This window comes from Lycorma delicatula, chromosome 2 (genome assembly GCF_047948215.1).
Source record: "Lycorma delicatula isolate Av1 chromosome 2, ASM4794821v1, whole genome shotgun sequence".
NCBI classification, from domain to species: domain Eukaryota; kingdom Metazoa; phylum Arthropoda; class Insecta; order Hemiptera; family Fulgoridae; genus Lycorma; species Lycorma delicatula.
This window is the reverse complement of record NC_134456.1, coordinates 175,253,523-175,277,866: the sequence shown is the minus strand read 5'-3', so window position 1 is coordinate 175,277,866 and position 24,344 is coordinate 175,253,523. Positions and strand designations below refer to the sequence as shown.

General features: G+C 31.9%; 1 protein-coding gene across 4 annotated transcripts in view; it reads left to right on the top strand.

Moving 5' to 3' along the window:
• sm (heterogeneous nuclear ribonucleoprotein L) overlaps nt 1–24,344 on the top strand; it is a 514,959-nt gene that overhangs the window by 466,643 nt on the left and 23,972 nt on the right. For 2 of the 4 annotated variants that reach the window (XM_075356707.1, XM_075356708.1), the window contains one exon: nt 9,920–10,093. The exons of 1 other annotated variant lie outside the window; for it this stretch is intronic. In XM_075356707.1, the coding sequence (XP_075212822.1) occupies nt 9,920–10,093 (174 nt within the window). The remainder of the gene's footprint in view (nt 1–9,919; nt 10,094–24,344) is intronic. One more of the 4 variants, XM_075356709.1, reaches the window with a different exon arrangement.

Below are 24,344 nucleotides of genomic sequence, written 5' to 3'. Positions count from 1 at the left end.
TTATTTACAAAGATTACATTACTACATTTGTCAAAAAAGTAGTTATTTAATGCAAACAAAAACCAAATTATTTTTGGTGATTTGAAAAATTTGTAAATACAAAATTTACAGTTAAAAATAGCTGTTAAAAAGTTAAAAAAAAAATTGAAATTACACAATTGTAAAATATGAATTTTAAAAGTTAATTAGATAATAATTTATTATTATTAATGACAGAAATAAAATAAATTTTTTGAAATATTATTTTTTCAAAGTTGGCAATAAGATCAGCTACGGCTGTTCAACAATGCGCAGTACTGTATTGGTGTTTAAATCATTCTGTATTGTACATTAAGTATATGGGTATGTGAACTGTGCTTGTCGTTAGCGAAGGTTTCCTGTGAATTTTAGTTAGAACGTGATAGGTTTGCCATTAAGTAATGTCGTACTTATTTACAACAGAGGAATACGTTATCGCATTCATTTTGGATCTGTGTAATTGCAATGATGCAGCTACTGCAGTAGAATGTGACGTTTTCCGAATCGAAGGATTACAGATCCCAAAATAGGTAGCAACAGTTTAGCAGTTAGTCGTTTTGCAATCTTCGGGAAACAGGCTCACCTATTCGTACCAAATATGAACGATCTGTCTTATCACGAAGCTGTTATTGATGAAATTATTTTCGATGCTCTTCACCGCATCGCACGAAATCTTTCTAAGTGGATCGGAGTTTCGCATTCTGTGGTTTGTAGGACACTTAACAAATTTTAAGTGACAATTATGTGACTTTTTTAAGTAACAATTTTTGAGATTTTTGTACATTTATTATAAACTGGGGTACGTACGTGTATAATGCACTAATCTACAGACAGTCTAGTGTACTGTTTGTAAATAAAATTCGAACATTTCTAATTTTTCTTTGTTTTATTCAACTTATATTACGCCATTTTTTTTTTCAGAATTAAACAAGTTTTATTTAAAACTTTGTGTTTATTACCCATTTAATAACGTTATTGTACATCAAACATAAAAAAAACCGGGTCTTTACCCCAATTTATTGGTTTCACTCCAGATTTCTCAAAACCTACTGCAGATACTGTTCTGGCACCTCTTTTAATAGATTTTCAGGTCAAAAATCATAAGAAATTGCTAATTATGCCCCTTGGTTAACGTTCTAAAAGTTTCAGTACGACCTCATTTCACCGGAGTAGCTGAAATGCAAACGAAATCTTTCACTAGCTGTAATTCGCTAACGAAGCAGTTCAAAACGTAATGGGAAAACTTTGTGATACACTCTGTATAAGCTTTAATTTATGTATTTTTGTTTTATATTTTTTGTTTTTTCTTTTGACAGAAGAAGCGAGATATTTTTGGAATTTCTTTTGAATATTTGTTTCGCAGCAAAAGGTTTATTTCGATTCCCGATGTTTATGAAATTTAGCGGTAAGATTCCTTGCTATTAGGCGGAACGATGTTTGTGTAACGATTTTTCATAAATTGCGGATACTGTTTTCTTATTAGAAGGTTGATTGCTGCGGCCTAGGGAGGTGCAATTTCCATCGCCAAGTCACCAACGCATGGTATTCATTCCTGAAGTTTCCGATCCACCCGCTGCCTGTCTCCAACGGCTGCGTGCAATAATTTACTTAGATATTTAAACGTAAGTTTTTCTTTTGAGACCGTTCTCCTGCTACTGTATTACACCGTGCCTTTCTCGGTCCGCTATTATATATTTAGCCTAACATGGATTTTCGATGAACTTATTTTTTGTGTACAGAATATTTACGGAAGAATAGGAAAAATACAAAAAGACTATTTATGAAAATAATATATAAAAGTAAACTTATTGTTGAGACATTTTCTTGACGTTGTCATTCAGTGATTTGTCGACATTGCTACTACAGTAAAGAAGATTTTTACCACCGGCTGAATCACTCACATTCAATTATGGTGATAGTTTTTACCTTTTTATAAGGTAAATTTTCACGTTATATAATAGTTCAATTTAATTTAAAGAGACAAAAACCCACCGAGTTGGTCTAGTAGTGAACGCGTCTTCCCAAATCAGCTGATTTGGAAGTCGAGAGTTCCATTTTTCAAGTCCTAGCAAAGGCAGTTAATTTTATATTTGAATACCAGATCGTGGATACCGGTGTTCTTTAGTGGTTAGGTTTCAATTAACAACACATCTCAGGAATGGTCGAACTAAGACTGTACAAGACTACACTTCATTTACACTCGTACATATCATCCTCATTCATCCTCGGAAGTAATACCTGAACGGTAGTTACCGGAAACTAAACAGGAAAAAGAAAGAAAGGTTTAAAAAGATAAATTTTTTAATTCAAAATCAAAATAGCCGATTTCGTCCAGTGTTGATAATATTACTAGACGTTCGAATTTATTAAGCTAACGATATGATGGTTTTTACATTTTGCTATAATTTATTCATTACTTCATCGGATAATATATTTTACGTATATTTATTTTATTCTTTCAGGAATTGTAAATGCAGTATTTTCAACGTATGCATTACTTCACTTTCTGCGGTTAGCGTGTGCCCTTACTTACGGGGAAAGAAAATCTCAATGCTATAGCTATCAATAGGAATTATGTCGAAGTGAAGTAACATGGTTGCGTGGTTGAATGGAATGACTTTGATGTATTCTCGGTTTAGAAACTATAGAGTGCCCGCCTCTAAGGAGGTTGGCTTAGCGATGTTACCATAATTAACTAAATATGCTACTTATGCGGTGTGCGATTCTGGTTTACGACATACATCTTCTGTGTACTGCCATTTACAGTAGCTTAGGCTGTAGTAATGTCGTAAACACACACACCTATGTATGTGTGTACATACATTATACATTGTTTAATAATGATGTATCTGAATTATTGGTTGGTTTATATTAATGAAACAGATTTACCTTACCCTACCTCCTTATAAACACTTAAACGAATACCGTAAATACTAATTAATTTTGTGGTGTATCAATTAATTATAAATGTTAGAATTATGGATTCGAATTTAGAATTATAAAGCCTTGCTTGAAATTTTAATCCCCGCATGATGTATAGTCAAAAGGTGCCTTTGAGTTTCCCGGGGAAAAATTTTACGGGAAAGAATTTACTTTCCATTTTAACGTTGTCACTACGGAATCGTAGAAAAACATCCATCTCCACAACTTACAACTGATTTCGTTTATTGTCATAGATATTATTCTCTGTTTTACGGGAAAAAAATCAAAAACTTCTAGTATAATCGTTCGGCTATCGAAATAAGATTATCGTGAATCGTGTTTCAGTACTTTTATTTTTGCAGTTTTCAATCCGGTTTTACAGATTTACAAAGGCAAAAGCTGGTTCTATTAATTTTTTCAGTTCGTGGAAAATTATATTTCTTTACTGGTGGTTTTTTGTGCGTTGAATAATGAAGGATGCATTTGCCGTTAAATTTCATTGGCGGCAAAAAAAGGATATTTGCAAAGAAGTTGTTAACATAGTAACTTTGAAAACATACTTTAGTAACTGTTATGATTTTTGTTTATTACTTTATCGGTGAATTTTACTAGCCTTTATCATTACTTAGTCGTGTAATTTTAATATAATTTGAAGTCGCGTTAGACTTTTAGCGATGTTTAATGTGAACATTTCACACCGTTATTTTCGGTTCAAATTTAATCGCTTTAGTTATTCAGATAAAAGTATATTCACTATAGGATACTTTATAACTGTAACGTGATGACGAGGTAAAATATTTGTTTTTACGTTATATAAACATTTCATCGATTAATTTCTGCGGGTTCCTCGCTTAAGGTGGAACAACAGAAGTTGTTTTTATTAAACAAAGCTTTCTTTACTTCATTCTTCCTTCTATTTACCGAGCTTTCTTTTCTTCCATTTATTTTTGTTTCTTTCAGAAGCGCCTGAAAAAATAGTAAATGTCTTGCAGTCGTTACTTTCCGTAACTCGATATGTCAACTGCAGAACGAAAGCCTATATATGAGTGAATTATGGTTATCGATAAAGTACTTTAAAAAATGTCAATAAAAAATAACTTGCTATTTTAAAGCGGTATAATAAACCAAAGATTTATTCCTATTTCCTTTGTTAATTGTCAAGAAATAGAATAGATTTTACTTAAAATGTTATTAGTGCAAATATTAAAACGCGTTTACAGCATATTTAAAATTAATTATGCATAGAACTGAGAATTAGAATAGCGGATTACTTTATTATACCATGTTACTTAATTCAAGTATTAAAAATAGAAAATAAAATTGCAATTTTATATTTTTTCTTTTTAATTTAGCGTTAATTTTTTTCGAGTTAAATTTTCATCAATTATTATCGACATTAAAAATGTTGTGTTAAAAAGTTCTGCTTTTTCTAAAAATAAAATGTATTGTAATGTTTTTGAACAATCCTACTGATCAATCCATGTTTTTAAAATTACCAACTCTTTGTAATTTAGCTTTTGCTATTTCAGTAACGTTACTAATTTTTTTCGTATCGAAATTTTTAAGATCGATGTCTCGTTGATAAAATTGAGATTAATAGTCGTTTGGAATCTTGAATTATTTGAGAGGATGTTAAAAAATCTACTGTTAAGAGCAGCTGTAAAAATTTATGATGTTAACGTTTTGCCGGGGGGTCAAGAACTGGCATCCGACTTTGCAACGAGGATGTCGCGACGCCAAGAAGAATGATGTGGTGGCGACTGTACTATTATACTCCACCGTCTGGTCCGTCTGCTCGTATAGTATACGACTTATTCAGATTCTTTACGGTTTATTAATGGATTCTTTTAATTTTCCAAAAATAGTTTAGTCGAGTGGAGTAAATTTATTTAGGACGTATACTGTCGTCGATTGCACTTCGCGAATAAATTACGGTTAAAGTGTGTTGACAAAAACAATCTCAACATTAAGATCCATGTTTATAACATTCTGTGTAATGATAATCGCAGTTCAGTGACATCGCTTTAATATTTTTCCTTTCTCAACTATGAAATTGTGTATATGGATGCAAAAGTAAAAAAAATTATTCTCATCGGAAAATTTTAGCTGCAATTTTTAGTTTTCTTACATTTCTCTTTTAAATTTTCGTTTTAAAGTACGATCGATTTTATAGTATAAAAGGTTACTCGTAATTTAAAAAAAATGTATTCGTTTAAATTGTCATATAGAAAACCGCTGTATAGTTTTCTAAGGACAGTAATAATTTAATTTAAGAATATGATTTTGTATTCACTACTATCAAGATATTCTCAAAAAATGTTATTTAATTTAAACAGTGGATTGTATTAATACTGAAGTGGGAAAAAAATATTCCTTAAGCTGGAAAAACCATTTTTTACGATTTGTAGTGTATATCGTATCGTAGTGTATATCGAAAAGGACGAATTGAAATCTCAGAAATTTTCTTAGCGTGGAATGATGCTGTTACCTAAGAAGGTAAATGATTCTGTGCAAGTGTTAACCGATGATTCGGTGTTAACCGAATCCCTTACGACCCGATGGGATTCGAAGACTAAAATCACTCTCTGATAAATCGTCCCGATAGTTGAAATGCGTCTAAACGTTCTCGTTTTCGTAATTACCAGAATATTTTCGGTAATGTTGGAGATAATAGAATTATTTCTTACGTTGCACGACTGTGTTTGTATCATCGTATTTTTATTTACTTCTCTAAAGTTAATATTTACGTTGTGTTGAACAAAAATCGTAATCTATGATATATTGTTGATAGTTTATTGGTAGTGAAATTCTTCATTTGTAAACATTTTATTTGTGATTTGGAAGTCGAGAGTTCCAGCGTTCAAGTCCTAGTAAAGCCAGTTATTTTTACATGGATACTAGATCGTGGATACCGGTGTTCTTTGGTGGTTGGGTTTCAATTAACCACACATCTCAGGAATGGTCGAACTGAGAATGTACAAGACTACTCTTCATTTACAATCATACATATCAACCTCATTCATCCTCTGAAGAATTATCTAAACGGTAGTTACTAGAGGCTAAACAGGAAAAAGAAAGAAAAGAAATTTGTAATAAAACAATGTAAATGTTTTGTGTTGTATGTAATTGCTTTTTCAAGGCTGGTTAAAAATTACTGTGATTGATTTTTTTATAATTAAAAAAAAACCGTTGCACGTAGAAAAAATTTCGTCTATCCTTTTTGACCCATTCAATTTTTTTACTATGTATGTAGTCTGCTGTTTGTTTTATTATTTAATTTATTTTTTTCTGATGTAAGTAAAAGATTTTTGTTATGGTTATTCTTTTCCGAATTACGTTTAGACACGAACGTTCGTGGCATAACATTCTTATGTGTCTATTTTGCTGTCTTAAAATAACCGTAGATCACTTAAGTTGTATTTTTTTTTTTTTTTGTATTAATTTTACATCCAGCTCATTGAAATTTATAATCTCAAGTTGAAAATCAGTGCAATTGATTTGAACGACAGCAATAATGAAGCACTTAAAGGGGATTCAATATAATATAAGAAACTTATAAAAGATACGAGGGTAAGTCAATTATTATCCGCAATGTAGTTATAAATTTTATTTCAATACAAATTGGAAACTTACATGTACATCATTTTTCAACATAGTCCCCTTGCATTTCAACGCATTTGGTCCATCGTCGCACAAGCTTCCTGATGCCCTCATAAAAGAAGGTTTTCGGCTAAGCTGCGAGCCAGGAATGCACCGCTTCTCGACGGCTCCTTAATGCCTCTTTGAGTGGATCAAACAAGTGGTAGTCAGAAGGGGCAAGATCAGGACTATACGAAGGATGAGCCGGTACTTCAAAATTGAGTATCTGGAGCGTTTCAGCAGTGTGGGCAGCAGTATGTGGACGGGCATTGACGTGCAACAACACAGCACCTTTCGACAACAGTCGTCGGCGTTTGCTTCGAATTATAGGCTTAAGCTTGGCAGTAAGCGTATCACTGTAACGCGCACTGTTTATTGTCGTGCCTCTTTCCTCATAATGTTCCAGTACTGGACCTTGTGAGTCCCAAAAAACCGTAAGCATCAGTTTTCCTGCGGACGGTTGGGTCTTGAACTTTTTTTTGCAGAGCGAATTTGGATGTTTCCATGTTTCGTCACCAGTGATGATTCTGTCTAAGATGATTCGTTACCATAGCGATCCAAATGTTTTTGGCAGATGTCCAAGCGCATGTGTTTATGCAACTGTGGGAGTAGTTTTGGGACGCATCTTGCACAGACTTTATGAAACCCAAGTCTGTTGTGGATGATTTCGTAGGCAGAACCGTGACTAATTTGCAGACTATGTGCCACTTCATCAATAGTTACTCGTCTATCTAAGAAAACCATGCACGTGCACGCTCATTTGTGGTGGTAAACGATCGTTCGGCTCCTTCGTCGTGCGTAATACTTATGGGACCATTTTTTAATTTTACAATCCGTTCATAGACACTCCGTTGCGGCAGCACACTGTTCCCGTACTACACCGAAAGTCTTCGATGAATTTCGTCCCCTGGTGCACCTTCCGACCACAAAAAACGGATCACTGAACGTTGCTCTTCTTTGGTGCAAACAGAAAGCGGAGCAGCCATGGTTAACGGCAGGGCAGCGATAATGGAACTAACCTAGCAGCATCAAACCTGCACAGATAACAACAATTAAACCACTCATGCGTCATCTACGCAACACGACAGTATTACAAACATAAACAAAAATATAACTAAATTACGAACGGATAATAATTGACTTACCCTTGTATATTAATGTAGCAGGGATTTAATAATATTGTTATTAAAGATTTCTATTTTTAATTTTAAGTTCAGATAGAATCGATGTAAAATTTTAATAATTTATTGTTAGAACAAAATGAAACAAATAGAAGTAAAATTGTGAAATTATTGTTTTGTATTAAATAATATTTTATCGTTACCAAACAGTTTTTTGAACAATTTTATGATTCTATTTATTTATTTATTAAACAATCTTCTGCGGAAAAATGACAGTGATTAATGATTTAGCGGACTGGTAATATTGATTTTATGTAATTTTGCACGAGGTATATTCTTCAGCGTACAGCAAGGTCGTACTTTAATTAAGTAACGGTGTATCCCGAGTAGTGTATTGAATTGATCAGATTTCTTTGTGTAAAATTTTATTAGCTCTGTATACGGTATACGAATTGTATGAACTTCAACAAATTTTTCATTATGTATTTTAGTTTTCATCAGTCTATTCCATCATCTACTTCAATCTTAGTTTCTTGAAAGCTAATCTCTTTTAAATATGCTCGTATAAGTTCCACTGCGCGTAGGTCCTTAAAAATTAAGAAGTATAGTTATAGAAATTGGCTTTCTTGCAGTAATTCCGAATTTGAATCTTAAAGTAGTATTAAAATAAAAAATTCCTAGAACAATCGGTTGTTGGCGAGGATTTTCCGTAGGGATGCCTTGAGCCTCTCCTCGCATCGGTCTCAGTATTCGAAGAAAGGTTTTTAAAACTAGCCGAGACAAAATCTGCAGTTTCCGTTCCGGATAAAGCTATCTCCGTGTGTGCGGGACGATACCTAATGTTTGGACCGGGCCTGAGTTACAACACTACCTCGGATGTAATTGTTCGCCTCATTTTAATATTTTAATTTCTCTTTAGGGGTCAGTTGCCCCCTTCTTAATTCTCGTTCCTTATCCTCATAATTCTTTTCTCCCCGATAGTATTTGCGGAGTTTTGCTAGACGCTTCTCAAATCCGTGTTAAGAATGTGTATAAGGGCTGTTCGAGTTAACACATTCTTTGCGTTTATTCACTTAAGCACAATTTGCTATTTGGCGGCTTCGCAAAGTGATGCTGATAGAAAAGTCTCAGGCCTCCTCTCCTTTATAGCACGATGTATAAGCCGATAGTCTCTTAAACCTGTTCCCGAGCCGTTAAGGTTAAATTTTAAAACTAATAGAAGATTAATTAATATAATATCGCTATCCTCTTTCCGGCTTTCATCATTTCCTGTAACATACAGTGTTAATCTGTCAAGAATTTTTTTCCACCGTTTCTATTAATTTCTAAGCAGAAATGTAACTGATACATTCGAATTAAATTGGGTTCACCTATTGATTCGTACGATATCTCCGAAATCTGCAGAGGTATACGTGCAAAACTCTGTTCTACATGCGACTACGGTCCTGGTCATGCGGTTAGTGAATTTGCAGCTTGTTATAAATAATACAGTGTATTTTTAGTGAACGATGAAACCCTGATGTTAATCGACAAGTATTTAGCTTTTGTAAAGAAGTGGCAACCGAAACCTTTTTGATCTCGTTAGCAACTGCTGTATTAGCGTTATGTGAGCCTATTATTTTGCCTACAGTTCTCTTTACGTATGGAACGTCAGATTTATGTCTTCTTTTTCTGTATCCCGTGAAGTAATCAATAGTTTTTATTACTGTACTTTAGCTGCTTATTTCTCAGCTTTAAACGGCGGTTTATAAAATAAATTATAATATAGATATTTGCCGTAAATTAGGAAAGCTTATTTATTTTTTATTTAATTTTATACAATTTTTTTTTTATTATGATGGTTGGAAAACTGTTTGCTTTTTTTATTCAAAATTTAATTTTTATTATCTTTTTCTTAGCTTATTTTTCACTTTTCCTTTTGCTTTCAACTTGCGAAAATATCTTGAAAATGTTAATTATATTAACGTTCTTTAACTTTTTATAGATTGTCGATGAATCTTCAACCGGTTTCGATACAAATACGATGAAGTCGTTTATTATGCGTTATCAGCATAAAACTGTTCGCTTGTTTTTTTATTTTCATTCAGACGAATGAAGAACGTACATATATTTATTTATATGTACGGATATCGACCGGGGTCGTTTTATCGGCTCACCTCTTGGAGAATAAAAAATTCGGTCGACCGAAATCTGAAAAGAAGTTTTGTTCTCTGTTGCAGGGAAACCGACTGAAAATGTGGGCAACAGACCAGCACCTCTACTTCAAGAACCTCGCTTCGGAGCCGGGCCTCAGCCATACCGCGGTAAGCCGCAATGCCACTTCTTCTCTCCTCTTCCTACTCCTTCACCAGTTGAGATGCATGCGAATTTAAGAACTGGCTGTGGTACACCATGTAATAATATAAATAAGAAATATTACATTATATGCCGAGAAATAATAATAGATAAACATTTTATTTAAACGATAAAATGTTAAATAAAACATACAGAGTACGTAGGGAAGTCAAATAAATGTTACATTGAATCTGCTTATACAAATTCAAGCAAAACTTTAACGTCGCAAACAGTTATCTGATCATCATAAATTTTTTTTTTTTATTAACGAAGCTTCCTACATATTTTTTTGTCTTTTTTCTGTGAAAAAGTGACAATAGTCGGGATGAATTTTGAATCGTTTAATTTTAGTAGTTACATAAAGAAGAAAAACAAATATTAGTTTTGGGATTTTTATACGTGTAGTATAAATTAATTTAATTTTGCGCGATTATATCGAATGCAGTTTTAATTAACGCAAAAAATTAAACGTAATACGTTATTTTGACTTCCCCTCGTACTAAAACATTTATTGTATTAAGTGAAAATATTAATTTAGTAGAAACACATTAAAATTATTATTTCAAAATGGTATATTTTTGTATAATGCTTTTTTTTTACATTTATTACTATTTATTGTAAAAAGTAATAAATGTACGTATATTTTAATGTTTTATTAGATTTATAAAATATCTTTCGTTTATTTTCGTATCTTGCATTATTCTTTAGTGGTATCTGATATTTCTTTTTATTCTATCGTGATTCTTCCGATTTGCTTTCGAATCTGCCTGTTGTTTTTTTTGTGTTTGTTTTCGCTAATAATCTTTAGAAATTGCTTTCAGTATTAGCCTTCTTGAGAATTTTTCACACAGGATTTTGGCGTATTACTCATTCTCTTGCGCGTTTAATTCTTTTTCCGTTAATCAACTGTACTTTATTCAACCGCTTTCAGTGCATGTTAGATTAGATAACTATGCTGTCTGCTGTACCTGTTAGGCGGGCATTATTGTTAAATAGAATATAAACATAAGTTGAACTTAATTTTTAACGAATTGAAGTCGAAATTACATTTAGTATTAAGATAAAATTAAGAAGCATAACTTAAGAAGTTCAAGCTAAACTTTATGTAAAACGTTTTTGGTGGCTTCATGGACAATTATACATTTTAGTACTTCCACATTTTTCGCTCTTTCGGTTTTTTACTTTATGGATTAATATTCTCTCCGTAAAAATGATACTTTTATAATTCATAAAATGGAATTTTACATTTATTTTACGTCATGCATATCGATCGTAACACATTGGACTGCTAATAAATATAGCTATAATTATATCTGTAATGAGGGCTTATCATAATGGGCTGACAGACGTACCTCTGTTTTCATATCGCTAACGTTTTCCTTGCCGATGAAGTCTTGAAATTTAGTCGTCAGCTACCGAAACTTCTTCCTGAGACCCTCAAGAAAAAAAGAATGTACAGTTTATTTTATTTATTTTGTTTGTACTTTACGTATTTTACTTAGAAATTTTGTTCTTAAGTTTATCGATTGACTATTTTTATCTTTATATCGTGAAATATTAAAGGACTTTTCTTAATTTTAAAGAAAGTTACCGGTTTCAGTGATATGTTTATTGATATTTTTTCGTTTGTAGTTGTTAATTTTGTTATTGGTTTTCACAGAAGTTTCAATAAGGTCTCCTCATCTGTATCTATTGCCCATTGTATCGAGCGATTTTATATTGTATCGAGCATTTCTCATCAGGAGAAGGATTTACTCCACAAGAAAGATTGGGGAAGCTTAGTCATTGAAAAAGTAAAGTAATCGTGGTACAGTATGGTATCGGGCCTAACCTAACTCGAATGAGTGGATAAACAAGAATAGGCAGCTTGTTTTTACCCTCTTATCTCTCCACCTTCCGTATAAAACAGCACTGATTCAATATTATTAATGTCATCTTCTTTTTTGTCGTCGGCGAGTTAATAGAGTATTCTATCAGTCGTGTATTTGAGCTTGTATGATCTTTTCTTTTATTAACGTAATTTTGAGTATGGTGGTTTCATCTTGTAAATGCAAATGTGTCGGTGTCATTTTCTATATTTTTGATTTAATTAAAGGTTACGTAGTTTTAAGATCTTTTAGTCGTCTTTCTGAAATTTTACTCATAAGTGTAAACATCAAAGGTCATTCAAGTAGTTTTTTCTCGGTTGTTATGCGTATAAAATTTCAAACACGCGGTTTAGGATAAATTTTTTATGCTTATACATTGTAAACCGGATAAGGATAAAATATGTAAGTTGTTCTTTAAGTTCCTCCCCCTAATTTTTCTTTTTGTAATTCCTCATATTTTTCGTCGACTTTCTGAACTCTGCGCAAAATGAAAATTACTTCTACCGACTTGCTTTTTGTTGTTGACTAATTAAGCATAATTTTTGCATCATTACAGAATGTGACGCTATATGATATATCATTACTCTACAACACTTACTTTCATTGTATAAAGGGAAAAAAAATTAAATACAGATCTTCAAATCGTTTATATAGATGATAGAAACAATTTCAATTCGGGTTATATAAAAATTGCAACAGAATCACTAGAGGAGCTTCTCTTCAAAATTAAAAAAAGTCTTTAGATTTGGTTCATTCGGTGAAGAGTAAGGTTAGAACATAGAAAAACATTTGAAATTAACTTTTTGTGAAGATTATGGATTAATTTTTTAATCAATGATTTCTCATTGTCGAACACATTTTGTAATTAAGGTGTAATTATCTCCTTCAAATATCATCATAATTCAAAAATATTTAACTGGGATATTTTACTCTAATGTTTACAATCGATTAAAATTATCTTTTTTAATTATAAGCTTTTTTTTTTAATTAATTTATTAAACTAAATATGAATTTAAGTAAAAACAGTAGAGAACTTAAAATATATAACATCAAAATAACGATGTATTGACGAGGGCAAAGCAAATTTGTGGAAGGATTAGTATTTATCTTAATAATTCATTAAGTCTCAACTTTTCTTACTAAAGTATCTGAGGTGTGTTTTGAAGAGATATAGATTTAGTATTTATAGAGATTATAATCTAGATTTAATATTTGTTTGTGCTGTGTGATACTTATAAAAATAAATAATTTTCTTTACCATATTTTTTTAATTAAAAAAAAAAAATGTGTTAACAGGTATGTAAAACGTATTTTCTTAATTTTATGTCTATTTTAGAATTCTTCCGTATGGTTGCGTGCTATTTTATGGCATATTCTTTTCTTTAGTGTTGTTTTTGTAGTCGATATCTGTATTTTGTGAAAACGTTTTTTTTCTTTGTATATGTATTTACAATGAAAGTAATATTTACGTCGCATGCTTTAACTGTATTAACATTTATTATTTTAGTGCTTTCATTATGAAAATAAAGATAGAAGCGCAAAAGTTAACAGTAGTGTAAAATTGCCGTAGTAATGATCGTTTGAAAAAACTTACCATCAAAAATTGGAACCCATTAATCTTTAAATGATCAATCTTTCACTTGACATCTGATGCGGAACAATAGGAGGGGACTTCGGTTGCGAGTACCAGACCGAGTGGCACTTCCCGGGCCTGCTCGCGCGCGCAAGAACAAAAAAGGAAAAAGAAAGGGACCGAGCTAGTGTAAAGTGGTGTATGTGATGGATGGATTGCTTCTTTTAAAGCGCGCCAAACTCCATTTTTCAATGTTTCTGTTTGCATTGTTTTCTTTTGAAGGGTTTTTTAAATTATGTTTTCAATATTATCTTTTAAAACGGCATAATGAGACCGAAGAACGCAGGTACGGTGTTTGTTGTTTCTGTATTTCGTAATAACTATTTTTTTTTTTTTTTAACTAAATTACTAGTTGAAATATTGTTTCTTAGCTATCTTTCCCCCTTTTAATTTTCATTTTTTGATCCCGGATATTTTTCTGGTAAATTTTAGATCGTGTAAGATTTTACTTAAAATGTTTATTAACGAATTCCCCCCCCCCCGTTTACATGGGAAGCTAATAATAATACTGAAACTTCTCATTCATGTTTTTATTTAAAAGAAATCATTTATATATTGTAAGAATACAACAGACCTGAATAAAAGGAACCACGTTTTTCTTTGAATTGTCTATTGGGAAATTAACTCTACGGTGCAATATCGCGTAGCCACAGTATGCCTGGGGATAACCTCGTGTCGTGTTCGACTGATAAGCGAAAACATTTTTACGCTTTCATCTCTGTTAGACTTACTCTCACCGTTCCTTCTCTTTTCTTTTCAAACAGCTGGTTACATGCTTTCAGAACTCGCAGTGAAATAGCAATACCCACTGGACCTTTCTACAACTTCATTATTGAAATAGTCAGTTTTATATTGTTGTATATTCAGTTACGCTTGTAACATCTGTTGCTGTGGTAGTTTTTAGTTTAATATTATTCTTTTTTTTTTTTTTTGTTTTTTTTTGTCTTCAGTCATTTGACTGGTTTGATGCAGCTCTCCAAGATTCCCTATCTAGTGCTAGTCGTTTCATTTCAGTATACCCTCTACATCCTACATCCCTAACAATTTGTTTTACATATTCCAAACGTGGCCTGCCTACACAATTTTTCCCTTCTACCTGTCCTTCCAAAATTAAAGCGACTATTCCAGGATGCCTTAGTATGTGGCAATATTATTCATGTTCACAATATTTGGATTGTTTGAGAAAATCAGTATACAAACACATATATATACATATTGACTATAATAGCACACATATATACATATAAATATAGCAGCATTTTTGAACACATTTCGGTATTCTTTGACTCGAAAGAAAAGCCGATCTGCGCCGCGATTAGTTGAAATGCTTCACTTCTCCCCGTAACCTACTGATGTGGGATTTTTACATGCCACCATGTATTTTTCAGAAGAGAGGGGCGGTTATATATTTTTTTTTAACGAAGCAAATTTAGATTAAAACCTGGCTTGTTGAAAAATAAGGAAATGATTAAATTAAATATACGTAATTTACTTGCAAATAAATAATTAAAGATTTAACTAGTTGTATTTAAATAATCGCAAAAAATATAAAAACTATTGGTAAAATAAACAATGCATTTGTATTTTAAATAAATAAATGAAGGAACCAACCAAATCAATCGAGACAATATTATTTAGTGCGGTCGAAAAGCAACTATACACCCGTCATGCAGCAGTAAAATAATACGTAACATCGACTATTATTACAGTAGTTGTTAGCAACGGTCCCCATGAACATACGGATATATTTGCACTCGTTTCTTCTTATTCTCGAAGATTTTCACAAGTTGTTCATTTGCAATGATCTTGGTGAGATCAAGAATAATAGTTCGAAGTTCCTGTAAGGCGTGAAGATTTCTCGATAAATATTACTATTCTGGTAGGCTTAAATCCGGAGGATGAGGTGGCCACAAGCCCTTTAGAAATGATTCGATTTCCGAAAACCATTTTCAGCTGAATATACGAGTTTGAGCTTACGGTAGTTGTAACAGCGATGCTTTTCTTTCTGTCAGTCTAACTTTTCAGATCGAGTTATTTGGCACTACGTTGCACAACACCTGATGGTCTTCCGCTTCGCGTATAATTCTTTACTGCTCCCGTCTCGCAAAAATTCTCGATTAGCTCTCTTACACTGTGTAGATTGGAAACCGGTCTAACTGGAAATTTAACAGAAAACTAGTTTTTCACTGTACGTGTGTACTCCACCATGCCAACGGATGATGTATTCAACGAAAAATATTCACTGTTATAAAGTTAACATCGTTGTAAGCGCACACGAAAAAACACGGTTCAATCGTTTAAAAGCGAAGAACACATGAATAGACAAAGTACCAGACACCTTCTCATCTCAAGGCCACAGCCTGACTGGCTGGCGGAAGCAAACTGCAAACAATGCAGGATTACTTCCAGAAAACATTACTCGCAACGGACAGAATACGATTCAACATATAATAGTGTTTTTAGGGTGTTATCGATTGCAATGTATTAATAATAATAATTATTATTATTATTTTAATGAGGAAGACAAAATTAAAAGCAATGAATTCATATTAGAACGAAAATATGCAGTAATTAAACATCCACTTGGTTTATTCTCATCTTATTAGTTCCATACAAATCCCATTTTAGAGGGATCGCTAATTACATATTGAGTTTATCTTGCACATATTACTTTTTAAGGACTACATGAAAGCGCACACGTTTACGTGGATATGTTCATTCATATTCATATGAACAGATGTTCTTTAGTCCACTTCTTGTCTGTTATTGGTTTTTGTGATCTTTATCTTTGAAGTTCTTAAATTTGTTGTTTCCTGAATGTTTTCTATCCGTATTTTGTCATCATCAATTTTTCCTTTTGATGTTTAGTTTCCATGTATTTCGTTTTTTCGTAAGAGTTCGGTTTTTTTAGCGATTTCTTGCAGTTTCTCGATCAATACTTGCGCTTCCTCCTCCTTGTTCTGCGGTAGTAAGGCGATACCACCTACGAACGCTAAACTCTCGTATTACTAGATTTTCCTTTTTTGTAATAGTGTTGCTTTGATGTCTTTTTTCCGGTCCTTTCAATGTTATTTTTTTCCAGAATTAGGTTGAATAGAAAACGGGTGGGGTAATATTGTGTGACAGTAAGTGTTTAATGAATTGAAAAAGATGTACATAGTCTTTATCCGATCTTCCGATTCCTGCACAATGTTTCATCGTTTCCATTTACTACGTTAACTATAGAAAAGTTGCATGATTTTCGTATTTTTAACCGAATATCCTTGAATGAATTTGGGATGTGGATTTTTTTAATCGATGTGTATTCACTCCCTTGTATATTGAGAATGGGTGCATCGGTTTCCATGAAATAAATATTAGAAACATTCATTAGAATAACGTGAATGAGTTTAGGTGTAATATTATTTACCCACCGGGTTGGTCTAGTGGTGAACGCGTCTTTCCAAATCAGCTGATTTGGAAGTCGAGAGTTCCAGCGTTCAAGTCGTAGTAAAGCCAGTTATTTTTACATGGACTTGAATACTAGATCGTGGATACCGGTGTATTTTGGTGGTTGGGTTTCAATTAACCACACATCTCAGAAATGGTCAAACTGAGAATGTATAAGACTACACTTCATTTACACTCATACATATCATCCTCATTCATTCTCTGAAGTATTTTCTGAACAGTAGTTACCGGAGGCTAAACAGGATAAGGAAGGTGTAATATTATTTAAAGAAACAAAATGACAAATTGTAAATGATATTTTCTTTAAGCCAAAGAGTTAAAAATTGTTTAAGCTGTTGAAAAGCGGATGAAAATGTTTACATGTATTGTAGAATTCCGAAATAATTTTTGCACTTAACTATTTAACTAGTCCTCACTCACATTCTTTATCTGCTTCACAGTCGTCGTAGCAGAGGCTGGGACAGACTGTGAAAAAAAAACCATGTGCAAATTAATGTGCTTCTGGTTCGAGTTAGTTTAATGTGAAAACGGCGTAGTCGTTGAGGCTAAGCTAAGTGTTGTAAATAAAGTATTATTTGAATAATAACAATATTTTTATAAATAAGGTATAAAATGTTTTGCGTACGGAGTGAAAAAAAATAACATTCGTCCGTAAGAGCGTAAAGTTTGTGATCGGTATCAAATTCTTTGTGTATGCGCGTTTACGTTAAAAAATTAATAATTTTAAAGATATAATTTAGTATTTTTGGAGCTCCTTGTTTTCGGACTAAAAGATTCAGAAATATTATATGTTTTTCTTTCTTATAATAAAAATAACTCGCTTCGCTTTTTCGTTAGATGTGGTAAAGATTCACTGTATAGTTTATTTATTTTTTTAGGTGCTTCTATAAATTTAGTTGGAATTATATGCGAACTAGAAGTCGGATGATGTTTAAAAATTCTTTTTTTACCCGGCTTTTATAAAATGTTATTTTATAAAATAACAAACATTATTTGTCCATAACTTAAAACGTTACAGAAAAATCGTCGTCCATGAATGGATAATTTATTTTTTATACAGTTAATATGGATTATATTTTTACTTCATAAAAAAAGATAATGGAAGAAATTTACGTTTTAATTTCCTTTCCACAATAAAGTATACAGCTTCAGTGATTTAATATAACTGGTGTTGATCTCCCGTCGCGTCTATTTCTTCGCTCCGATTGCTTGTTTCGTTTTCCGCTCTTTTCGGGCTAGTATTTTTCATAAAAATTTTAGTTAATGAAATGTTTCTTTGTAAGAATTGTAATAAGAAATCACGTAAAATAATATCTCGTCAATAAAAAAAGTTGACGTGATTCCATATCGGGTTCTCCACCCTTTTATTATTTTATGGGTAAAACGATAATTATTTGGTATTTGTATAATTTTGAATGTATGGTGTTAATTTAAACTGACATTTGATGATTACTAGTGTTAAAATTATTTTTACAAAATTTTGACGTTAGCTATCTTTAGTATAATAGGAAAAACGCTTGGGAAAGTTTTCTTCTGTTAAAAATTTTTGGGTTAGTGTATGTATACGCTTGTTACTAGCAAGGTGTAATTTAATTTTATTTGTACGGGTGTCTCATGGTTATATTAGAAATTGTTGTGAAAAAAGGTGACGTATTTACTGGCATATAAATTTAACTTAATTTTGTATTAAATATTGAATATTTGGACATGATTTCCGTAGACCGGCAGAATTCCTTATAAAGGTAAGATAACATACTTATTTTTAAAAGTATTATTACTGAACTTAAAAGATTTACAAGCCTGAAAGAACATTTTTTTCATCTTGATTTTTTATTATCTGACCGTTATGCATAAGTAATATATAATCTGAAGTCGTCCCGATATACAATGTAATTTAACGGTAAAATATCGAGAAAATTACTGTTAATAGCTTGTGATAAATAGTTTATGTATGCGAGAGTTACTGTTCATCTTCGCTTATAATTATTTAACAGAGTTTTTCCTTTATTAATTTTCTTATTTTAATCAAAATACAGGTTATATTTGTTACTGGTTCCATATTTAGAATAAAAATAAAACAGAAATCAGCAGAATAATATCTGCTTAAGTCGAAAGTTCTGAAGTTCAAATCCTAGTAAACGTTAGTTACTTTTATACAGGTTTGAATATTAGATAGTGGATATCGGTGTAATCTGATGGTTGGGATTCAATTAACCATTCGCCTCAGGAATGGTCGGCATGAATTTTAACAAGACTGCACCTCATACTTGTAATACTTATCCATTACTCTTCTCATTGGGCCGTGGGGAGGGTTGCTTATTGTTCACAAGTTGAACAGATCACAACTTACACATAGAGGGGAATGAACTATTTTTAAAAAAATTTCTCTAAATTTCGGCGCTTTTTTTTAAGTCTGTGCCAAATTAATGGTTGTAGTGCTGACATGCTGATACTAGTTGCCTTTTAAGTTAACGCAGAATTAAAAGGTGGAAATTGAAAAAATAATACTACTCAATTATTTGCACGGTTTTTGACGTCGTTTAATTTAAAAAATTTAATTACTTTGGGATGCTTTAATCTAAGTAATGTTTACTGGGTTGATTTTTCTGTTAAATAATAATACTTTACGATCTAAGGGATGTTAATAAGCTGGATTAAAGAAGTATGTAAAAGACGGAAACTGAAGTTAATTGAATGAATGAATAGTGCCTTGCGTGCTGCATGAAGGCTATAAAATAAAAAATATGCAAAATCGAGGTAAATATTTCTGCCATCTTTCTTTAATCGTTCCTGCAATAACTGGTTTATCCGTCATGGTATTTAAAGGTAAACATAAATTTAAAAAAATGTGGGTAATATATATATATATATATATTATAAAAGTTTGTTCAAATTCGTTCAAGAGGGTGTGAAAGATCTGTTATTCTGACTGTAATAAGGGGAAAAAATTACCCACATATATAAGGTTGTGAAACATGTAATGTGATAAGCGTTATACAGAAAATTTTACATTGTGGTATTCCACAAAAAAGGAACAAAATTATAATACGTTTAAGAACCAAAGAAAAGAAGCATCAAAGGTTTTAAGGAACGCTGAAAGATCATGATGAAAGATCCCTAGCGGTGAAACTGCGAAGATTGTGAAATCTTGGCCAATCATTTTAAAAATGTACCGAACTGTGAAGAACCAAAAGAAAGATTTATAAAAATTGAGCCCATCAAAAAATTCTCTGGTGGATTCAAATCCACCAGATTTAAAAAAATTAAAAGAATTGCCCATTGGAAGCTTGTTCAAATCTGTAAAGAGGAAAAAATTCTTAATTACTGGAAAAGTACTCTCATATATCTTTACCATTAAAAATGTGATAAAAAGACGTATTTGAGAGTCATAAAGACTACAGTTATTTCGGATAACTGCGAAGGGGTAAAAATACTGTTTCACTTTTGTGAGTTTGTGAAAGCCCTTGAATTCAACAAAGATAAAAGTTTTGATCAACGTATGGGAGGAATTTGGAGTATACAAATTAAAACGTTGAATTTAGTAAAAAAAACCCTTAAAGATACTTTCTTAAATATACGATTTCAAAAACTAAGCTCTGAGCCTTTTGAAATTAAAAAAAGTGTAAAGTAATATCACCCTTTATTGTTTAATAGTTTTGGAAAAAGTAATTAGGAAATGGAACAAACAGATGAAAATTTTAGCAGAGTTGGAAAATGTGAAACTATGAAGTTAGGGGTAAGAATCTCAAAATCAGTTGTTTGGCCTTTGCAGATGGTCTGACAATGTTGTCGCCGGATAAGAAAACTGCAGAAATTCTAATTAACACTTTAAAAATGGTAGCTGAAAAAACAGGTTTAATTTTTGACAAATATTAAAAATGCTCAAAAGACTTAAAAACCGAATGCGGAAAAATTAATAAAATTTAAATTAATCAATAATTTATTAAAATTAATAAATTTAAATATCTAGATGAAATAATTAAACCAAAAAGCTTTAGATAAAACAAGAATTAGGCATTATAACAAAGTTATCTATGAATAACATAGGCGAAATTGAAGAGCGAGAGAAGAAAGATAGGAGAATATTAAGAAAAATATTAGGGCCAGTTAAAATAGAAAATAAAAAGTGGAGGACTGGAAAAAATGAAGCGCTTTTAAATCTAATGACAGACTCTCAGATTTTATAAGGAAAATAAAATTGACATTTTGTAGACACTTCTTCAGATTTGTGAAAAAATACTAAATGAATTTTTAATTTTGTCTGCAACCAAAAACTTAAACACCTGTTAAATGAAGTTTTGAAGGTTATGAGAAAGCTAAATATCACTGAAGATAATCTTAAATAGAAATAGATTTAGAAATATTTTTTTAGAAAACAAGAGTTTTCAGGAAAAATCGAAAAAGAAATAGTAATATTTAAAGTTCCGCTTACCAACAGTTGTTTAATGTTTAAATATATTCTAGCGCTTTCGGACCTTCACCTATCCTCAGTAATATCCATACAATTAAGTATAAAAATTTACAACCACAGTATTCACGTAAAATAGTATAAAACACAATAAAGTGAAATAAAATAAGCCAAAATTGTATACACACAACAATTGATTGTTACATTGTATTAAAAGTATAGTAAGGTTGTACGTTAAAGTAAAATCATGTCCTGCCGGTAAAAGAATCTCAGTTGTTACTGTCATCTCAAATCAGCTGATTTCGAAGTCGGGAGTTTTAAGGTTCAAATCCTAGTTAAGGCAAATTCTTTTGTACGGATTTGAATACTAGATCCTGGATACCGGTGTTATTTGGTGGTTGGGTTTCAATTAACCACACTTCTCAGGAATGGTCGATCTGAGACTGTACAAGACTACGCTTCGTTACATTCATACATACCATCCTCATTCATTCAAGGTTTCTGGTGGGATTAATTCTTTTAATTCCATTACTTTTAACTGGGTTAAAACACTCTGTAGCACTTTTTCGCAGGATTTTTAACAAGTATCGGTAGTATACATAACTTTCGCAAACGATGCAAAAAACATAGCCTAAAGGACATCTGGCAGTATCGGGTGTTGCTGTTATTTGATTGAAATTATTTTTCAACGTTGTAAAATTAATTTTCTCTATTTTGAAAGAAAGCTCGTCAAAGTTTAGAAAACGTAAATTCGTGTAGATGTGAGCAGTTCTACTCGGGATGTCTGAACTAATATTATCATTCTAATATGACAGTTGCGGAGAGGGGGTTGTGTTCCTCGATAGGAGATCGTTAAGTAGCAAGATCTCAGTCGCCGGTCCAGCAATCCATCTCTACCCTAAACTTGCTGAGCTTTCTGAACTTTGTAATATTAGTATCGATCATATTCTCATGAGCATTGGAAATACCTATTTGACTACTTAAATTTTCTTTTTTTTTAAATTAACTTAAAATTCTTTTACGATATGAAAAGTTAAAAACGTTCAAATTTAATTAGTTGCGAGTAGTCCATTTTTACTTACGGACTCACTATTTGTATTTATTTAATTTTAAAAGTTGTGAATATATACTTTTTCAAATATATACTGCAGCGTGGATTTCATTTAATGCGAGAATATTTTAAATCGGTTTGTGTGTTGTTACTCCTCTGTTAGAATTTTTCCTGTTTCTTTGTATTTTTTATACCCTTCTTCATATTTTATACCTCATAGTGGTATTGTGTTTGGCGACTAAGACACTTGACTCTAGCTTCTGAAAGAGACGTGAAAACAGTAATAGAAATATTTAGAACTTTGTTTATAGGTCGTAAAAGCAGACTTAAACGAGACGAATCGTGGTCTGTTGCTTGCTTGTTTATAAAAATAGCTGTTCGTTACAAAAAAAAAGTATTTTATTAATGGTTTTCTAGAGTCGTTAAATATTTTAAAGTATGTTGTGTTTTTTTCAATATTTTCGGTACTGTACTTTCTTTATTTGTTTAGATGTAAAATTCGTAAAAATTCCTTATTCTATTAATTTGTAGTTAAAACCGTTTAAAGCTTTCTAATATTTTAACGTAGTTTATTTTCATAATCTTATCTATTCTAGAAATTGAATATATTAAAATTTAATGTTTTGTTAAACGTAAAATGCTATTTTATACAGATTGAGATGAATTAAATAATTATTTTCGTGTCGTCTATTCAGTCCAATTTAAAAAACAAAAGGTTTAATTTCCTCCAGTTAATTCTCTACTCACGAAAGGGTTTGCGTCTTATAATAAAAAGTCCGTATCTTCCTCGAATCGATTTATAGGATCGCTTGGGCTAGGTTAAATTAACTTCACTTTTTGTACCACCTATAGAATGTTCATTCGTTACTTTAATGAAATCTTTGCGTTTTTTTGTTGTCGTTTGCTGTTACTTCTTTGATGATATATGTTATGTGCTAAGTTAACGAACGACTTAATTATTTTTTTCTTGTATTAGGTTGTTATTGCACAGCTGTACTTTTACCCTTAACAGTTTTTTTCTTTTGTTGACTGAATTCTTCTTTTAGCAAATGAAGGCGAGTGTAAACTGCCCGTGCTCCTAATCCAGTCTGGCGTAATTATCGTGAAATATCTAAAATTGTTAGGTTGTAAATAATAGGCAAGTAGTGAATGTCGTCGCTCACCTATCTCCGTACTACTAGTATTTCCCTTAACTGCTTTTAGCGCTGGTTATTGAAATTCACAAAAGTCTTTTTCTGTATTTCATGCAAAATATTTATTTGTATTTGTATCACGCATTTGTATTTATTTGCTGGGGTACAGTTTTAACGTGCACTGATATTTTAGGATGTCTTGGGAAGTTTTGTAAATGTAAAATTCATTAACCAGATTTAATTGAATTAAACCAGATGTATTTGAAAATACATTAAAAAAAAAAAGAAGAGGCGCGTTATCCATCTAGTAGGCAGCTGATATCAAGCTAGCCCACCGGTTTAGTGGTTAACTCGTCATCGCAAATCAGCTGATTTCGAGGTCGAGAGTTCTAAGCTTAAAGTCCTAGTAAAAATAGTTAAGACTTCACTTATACGGATTTGAACACTAGATCGTGGATACCGGTTTTCTTTGGTGGTTGGGTTTCAATTAACTACACTTCTCAGCATTGGTCGATCGAGACTGTACAAGATTACACTTTATTCACATTCATACATCATCCTCATTCGTCCTCAGAAGTATAATACCTTATGGTGGTTCCGGAGGTCAAACAGAAAAAGAGAGAGAGAGAGAGAGAGAGAACAAGATAAGGATTGAGGTTAGACCTTTTTATTCTATAGTATATACGCATTTTTATAGTTGATTAAGATGTTATTATAATAATCAGTACATTTGAAAAGAATCGCTTATCCATCAGAAAAAGAGTTGT